The 6,785-nt window shown below is 47.5% G+C and overlaps 1 protein-coding gene across 1 annotated transcript; it reads left to right on the top strand.

Moving 5' to 3' along the window:
- Positions 1–3,665: 3,665 nt before the first annotated feature.
- Positions 3,666–4,780, top strand: LOC116244793 (uncharacterized). Its single transcript, XM_031616653.1, has 2 exons — positions 3,666–3,867; positions 4,302–4,780. The coding sequence occupies exons 1-2, from the start codon at positions 3,666–3,668 to the stop codon at positions 4,778–4,780; spliced, it is 681 nt and encodes a 226-aa protein (XP_031472513.1).
- The last annotated feature ends 2,005 nt before the right edge of the window (positions 4,781–6,785 follow it).

The raw sequence follows: 6,785 nt of genomic DNA, 5'->3' as shown, positions 1-6,785 counted from the left end.
TAATGTCCTGACTACGACTGCGACTTTCTGGGGTTGCTCTGGTGGGCGGTGGACTAGCTGTGACCGGATGACTGGCAAGGGGGCGGACTTGTGGAGTTTCTAGCGGCAGAAGGAGTGCATTTTTTGAGAATCATATGATCCTGGTATAAGGAATCGCTCTATCTGCGCTTGTAAGTGTGGTGGATTATCTCTCGCTCCCTGCCCTGTCTCAACAAACCGAAACTTCTTCTTAAGTGAAAGGTGACCTTGCTGAGACTGATGATATCTTCGTTGGTTTTTACAGCCTGGTTCTTTTATAAATTATCCAACAGTCGATTCTCCATGTCCGCATGCGGTTTTTCTTTCTTGAGAATTTAGATGGCGTTGGCAATGATTTGCCTCGTCGGCTCCTCTTTGACTCGTATTAATGTTTAGATCTATTAATTTTTCTTCTGAAGATTGGAAAATACTGCATTATGGTGGATTGATTGTCTTGCAAGTATTGATAAACATTATTTCAGTGTTTTTTGGTGATTTTATGAGTTTTTAAGGGAGAGCCTAACCTTACTTACATATAAAGTTTCTAAAAGTTATCGTAAGGGTTAGTTCGGCATGGCTTTTTCGCCGAGCCTAAAGAAATCAACCTCACTCATCTCTCCCAAATACTTCAAAAACTCAAGGAAGGCAGCCCTTACGGTGGCCAAAGCGGTCCGTTTGATTTCTGCTCTTCTCTGGGAGGGAAGAAAGGCCGACCTTGCAGTGAATATAAGCGAATCGAAGGCATTGTAGGTGAGAGTGAGGCATGAGTGTTTCTGGCGAAGGCATTTGTTGAGTTCTCCGATCGCGGAAATGATCTATAGGCGTGTGCGGTTGGGAAACTACGCAAGCGTTACGCCCGCAATCTTTGAGATCTTGAACTCGACCCATATATTCAACATTTTTTGAGTTTAAGGCCAGCGAGCCCCCAATCTGCAAAAGACCTCGGTTGGCCTCCCTTCCAGCTCCACGATAAGCATCACAGCCACGCAGGCTTGGCCACTTTAGCTTTCTTTCGGCAGTACAGAAAACTTTACTTTTTTTTCCTCCAAGGTGGTCAAAAACGCATGGAAAAGCTATTTGAGCAGTGCCTCAGCCGAGCTTTGGAGGGGAGAGGGGTGATGCTACAACTTTTCGAGATAGATCATAGCCCTTTTTCGTTCTTTAATATAAAATTATATTAGCTCTCTAGCTTCACCGAACAAGCGAGAATCAGTTCAAATCATCTGTAAATGGCATAGTCGATGGGCGTGGATCATCTGCTTCCAAGCAAGTCATCAAGGATAATTTTTGAGTTTGATTTCCCTCACATTTTTCTATAGATTTTTAAAACCCATACTACACTAAATTTTAAGACCTTCAAGTTGGAAAATCCTTTCTTCATTTTACCAACCCTTTCGATAGTTTTCGCCAAAGGGAGTATGATGGGCAAGAAATGGATTTAATAATCCTATATATTTTTCGAGGTTAGTATAAAGAATGATATTTTCTGATTTACTATCGTTATAAAGCGGCCAAAAGCAATAAAAAATAAATTCTATTTTTGGGGCGGCCAAAGTGGAGGGTGGGCATGGTTTTTTGTGCCTAATGAATATAATTTTATAATAAATGGTGCAGCGAATAATAATATCATTCTTATTAATCAGTTGCTCGTGGACGCTCACCTCCCTGACCTACAAGAACTGCCCTGACGCGTTCGTCCCCGCCCCCTACAACTCCTCCCTCGCACTCTAGACCCAAAATTTAGCAGAAACCATCTACAGCAACCTCTTCTCGCAACAGGACCAACTCGAAATACAAATCGCCTTCAATACCGGAGACCTCCAGGCTGCCCAATCCCACACCACCTCCATGCGCTTCCTCCTCAAGTTCATACTCGCGTCAGTCGCCTTCGCTCTGCTATTCATCACCGCCGCATGCTGCTGCACATTCGACAAACGCTGTCCGCCCTGCGAGTCGTGGAAACGCAACTATATCAAAGAGCCATACTCCAGGTTGTAACTGACTGCCACCATGATCCCTGCAGTTATATTTTCGGCAGGAATCCTAGTGGCCACCATCGTGGTCTTCTCCACCTTCACCAGCTTCAACTCCGACATCAAGATGATCCAGTGCGGTCTCTACTACAGTCTAGACACCGCTCTCAACGGGGATAGAGCTAATAATTGGGGAGGGTTTTCGCAACTGCAAACGCAAGTTCAAAACACATCTGCCCTCCTAGGTTCAGCAGCAACGTCCATCAATACTAATTTGCGAGGGAATGAGTGGATAAGGACAGGCATGCAGACTCTCGAGGATATGAATCTTGAACTTTATTTCAATAATAAAGATTCAAGAGTCAGCACTCCTAATCCTGCGACTACCAGCGCAGCCAATATCGCAGGGAGTGCAGTTCCCACCATAGTCCCTCTCTTCATCAGCCAATCCCTGGGTCCTAACAGCACCAACGGAACGATGGTTTCCGATATCGATTCAGGTCTCCAGGTGACCCAAAAGGTATTGACAAGACTATTCAGTTATCATCGCAGGCCTACCTGACCTACGTATCGGCTATCAATCTCGCAAACTCAGCCCAGAACATCACAGACAATACCAACTCCAACTTGCAGAGCATAAGTATCGCTTCCAAATATCTGAGTAATATTCAGCTCTCCATCGACTACTTCCAAACCTTTGTGAAGGCTGCTCAAAATCCAGGCCTGTACATAGTCCAAGCAGTATTTGGAGTCATCCTGCTAGCCAGTATGATCTCCCTGCTGGGCATCATTTCCTCGCATATTTTCGATCTGTATGGATGCAAGCAATTGGTGCATGGGGGTTGGGTGTTGCTGGGTTTCATGTTTTTTGCAGTGATGGCAGTTCTCTATGTCTTTTTGTCGGTGGGTGGGCTCAGTTATAGTTTCTGCCAGTTCTACAGCAACATCATAACCACCCGGAGTGGCTTCGCTGCCTTCGTGGCTGCTTCGGGGACAAGCAATTTCAACAAGTTCTTCAACTACATGGACGTGTGCTTCTTCGACGACGGCAACATCCTCAAGAAATTCGGACTCTCAGAGGAGATGAAGTCAGTCTCCGAGGTCTTCCTCAACACGCAGACCTACCTCAACATGCAGAGCAGCGGAAACTCCATGTACGTTGATACGACAATCGCCCCTGCGAAGGTGCTGGGGTGGATGGGCACGATGTCCAACTACAGCCTGGGCATCCCCTACGACTACCCCTCCACCGACAATAGCGAAAACAATCCCTACGTCGCCCTCGCCAACTTCAACCTGCGCACCAACAAGAACTCGGTGGGAGTCAATACCACCTGCGCCAACGATTACTGGGTTTTCGACTCGACCAATTGCACTCGCGGCGCCTCCGAGTCTTTATACGCTCCCACTTCCAACATCTCTAATGGTTTGCTCATTCCCTCCACTGGCTCCCTCTGCATTTCTCTGAACACCCGCATTTCGCAATCGGCGCCTTCGATATGGACGGCTAGTGACATTGCCCAGCGCTATCTCTCCGTGCGTTCCTGCAAGACCAACAGTTCCTCAGCCTACTAAGAGATCGTGGCGTACGCGTAAGCTCTGACCAACTACCGCGACTCCCGCATCAACTTGTATAAGTCCCTCAGCGACCAGTTGAATAACCTGCTCTCAGTGATGAATACGTACAATAGCAACCTCACTTCCTTTACAGGAAGCCTCAATACCTTCTTTAGCGCAGTCTCGACTCTGAACAATGTGGTAACTAACCAGATCAACGGTCTGACGATTTCCAACAACTGCACGATAATAGCAGACAGTATGCGTTTCTTCTACAACATGTACTGCGTCAACTTCATCAACCGCTCCGTTAAAATCGGTACCTTATTCACTACTAAGTTATCTGCTGCGTTATCATCCTGGTGCTTATCCTGGCGGCAGTGCTGGTGGGCAGCATCTTCGGCCTCCGCTATTCTAGAGTGTAGAAGCAGAAAAAATTCGTGGGGGAGGATGCGGACAGCGAGGCGTTCAAGCAGGACATGGAGGACAGCGTTTCCTCATCTAACTCCGGGGACTCCCCGTGATGTTTATATTCATAGTTCCCTTCCTGCCCCTAGCTATAATTTATTGATCATATCATCATGGGACAGGACCAAGCACAGCCACAGCCCGCACCCGAACCGTTATCCGCCGAGGCGAAGGAGAAGCGGGGACGCTACGACGGGGAGTGCGACGATCTCGGCAGGCCGCACGGCAAAGGAAAGATGTTCTATGCTTCCGACTAGTCTACCTTTGAGGGAGAGTTCAAAGCAGGCAGGCGCCACCGCGGCAAGCTCCTCCTCAAGAACGGCGACTATTACGACGGATTTTACAATGAGGACTCCGAGCCGCACGGAGATGGAGTGTGGTACGAGAAGGCTAACGGTACTTTCCGGGGCATTTTCACTAATGGTCAATTCACGAAGGGCGACGTTGACTACGCCGACGGTTCTAAGTTCAAGGGCACGATGCTCAACGGACGCAAGCATGGCGAAAACTGCGAGTTCCAGTTCGCAGACGGCGACAAGTTCACCGGCGAGTTCGACAATGAGGAGTACAAGAACGGTACTTTTGAGTCACGCAATGGATTGAAGTACCAGGGAGGCTTCCTCAACGGCATGAAGGAAGGCGAAGGCAAGTACTTCCTCAAGGGAGTCGCAGAGTACGAGGGCGGCTTCCACCACGACGAATTTCACGGATACGGAAAACTCAAGAACTTCAAGAACAACACCGAGTACGAGGGACGCTTCTAGATGGGAAAGAAAGAGGGAAAGGGCATCCTCAAGGAAGCCAATGGAACCATCTATGAAGGCTAATTCCACAAGAACTAAAAAGTTGGACAGGGAAAGTATATCTACAAGGATAAGACCTACGAGGGTCCCTTCCTAGGAGGAAAATTCCACGGCAAGGGCATTCTCAAGTACGGAAACGGCGACGTTTACGAAGGAGAATTCGTATAGGGTAAAAAGTAAGGCTTCGGCAAGCTTACGATTGCCAAGAGCAGGGAATCTTTCACCTACGTTGGCACATTCAAGAACGACAAGATCGACGGCTAGGGAGAGCTGACATACGCGAATGGGGACACCTTCAAGGGTTCCTTCACTGACAGCAAGAAGAACGGGGCAGGAGTGTACGTGAGCAAGTCAAGATAGGAGACATATGAGGGAACGTGGACGAATGACATCAAGAACGGCAAGTTCGTGGAGACCATGCACAAGAATAACGTTAGAATCCACGGCAACTTCGTAAATGGAGAGAGGCACGGCCTTTTCGTGCACGAGGACCTCTCTGGCAACAAGATAAAGGAGGACGAGTGGGTGAACGGCAAGCTCATCTACAAGTGATCATCTTTTATTGCACAGCATTCACATATTGCATAGTCATTGTGATGTATTTACTTACATGCATCATGGGATCAATCATCGTCCTCCTCCTGCTCCACCTTCTCCATCATCTCCATCCTCAGCGTGTTCTTGTCCTTCACCACCTCAACTGGCTTCTCCTATTCCTCGTCCTCCTCCTTTATGGCGCCCTGCTGCAGCTTCCTCGCCTATTTACGCTTGGCCTTCTCCTCCGCCTCCTTCTAATTGAATTCCTCCTTGTCTATCATATACTTCTTCTTCAGTTGCTTGTATTCGCCCAATAAAAATTCACGCATGTTCTCGTTGTTGTCTCCCTGCAATTGCACGGTTCCCAATTCAACCGCAGAGCAGGAAACTGCAAACTTTTTACTGCACTTCTTGGCGACCTATTTTGCGTCGATATCTGCGTCGAAACAGTGTTACTAAAGTTGTTGAGTCCTGAAACGGTGGTGATGAAATTCTTCTTCCCTCTATTTTTGACCTCAATGACGACATACTTTTCCTTCAGGGACTTGCCCTTGGTGTCTTTGGGATCCTTGGAAGCATCCTTCTCTTCGGTCTCTTCCTTTTTAGCTGTTTATTTCTTCTCCTTGATGAGTTCGAGCTGTTCTGGCTTGAAATCAGGATGGTATTTGGTGACCTTGGTGGGTGCCAGTTTATAGAGAAAGGCTGCGCATTCGGGAGCTTCCTTGCCGTACTTGCAGAGCTCGAAGGGGAAGCTGCAAACTGAATAGAAGAGGGGAGTACCGGGACAGTATGAGACTTTCTTGGGGGCGACAGGTTCAAACTTATCTTCGTGAGTGTCTTCGGGCTGTTCCTCTTTCTGAGGCGGTTGTTCCTGGGGCTATTATTCGTCGGAGTGGCGTTCCTTCTTATCTTGCTGGTGCTTCTTCTTGCCTCCCATAAGGATATAAATATTATAATTAAATGATTAATTCTCGCCCCTCCGTATTGATAAAATTGAAGAATTGATCAGTTCTAGGGAGATTGCTGGCCTTTCGTGGAACTGAACAACATAAAATAGATCAGGTTTTTGGGAAGAGAGGCCGCGTCGAGTAAAGCTGGAGGATAGAAGCATCCCTTGTTGTTGAATGGGGTAACGATTGAAGTGGTGAATCCCTAGAATTTTTTAGTTACTTTTGCTCGCTATTCCTCGCTGGTTACCTCTACGAACAATTGGTCTCCTCTCTCGATGTAGAAATTAAAGCTATCCTTGGCAGTGACGATGAAGATGTTTCTGGAGGTCCTCACGAACTCGCTGCTTGTCTTTATGGGGATCACGTTGGGGATGGAGGAAGGAGGATTGATTGCGTATATCTTGGAGGCAGGAAGCGAGGAGATGATTTGGAGAGCAGCTGGGCTATCGGCTGCAAAGAGGATTGATGTATCAGCAAAC

Source organism: Nymphaea colorata, unplaced genomic scaffold (assembly GCF_008831285.2).
Source record: "Nymphaea colorata isolate Beijing-Zhang1983 unplaced genomic scaffold, ASM883128v2 scaffold0318, whole genome shotgun sequence".
In the NCBI taxonomy this organism is placed as follows: Eukaryota; Viridiplantae; Streptophyta; class Magnoliopsida; order Nymphaeales; family Nymphaeaceae; genus Nymphaea; species Nymphaea colorata.
This window is presented reverse-complemented; position numbering and strand designations above follow the sequence as displayed.

Bases quoted from the DNA above. Each gene is read 5' to 3' on its own strand.
- LOC116244793 (XM_031616653.1), top strand. From the start codon at position 3,666: ATGAATACGTACAATAGCAACCTCACTTCCTTTACAGGAAGCCTCAAT. The intron at 3,868-4,301 runs GTACCTTATTCA...AGTTCAAAGCAG, and splicing joins CAACCGCTCCGTTAAAATCG to GCAGGCGCCACCGCGGCAAG.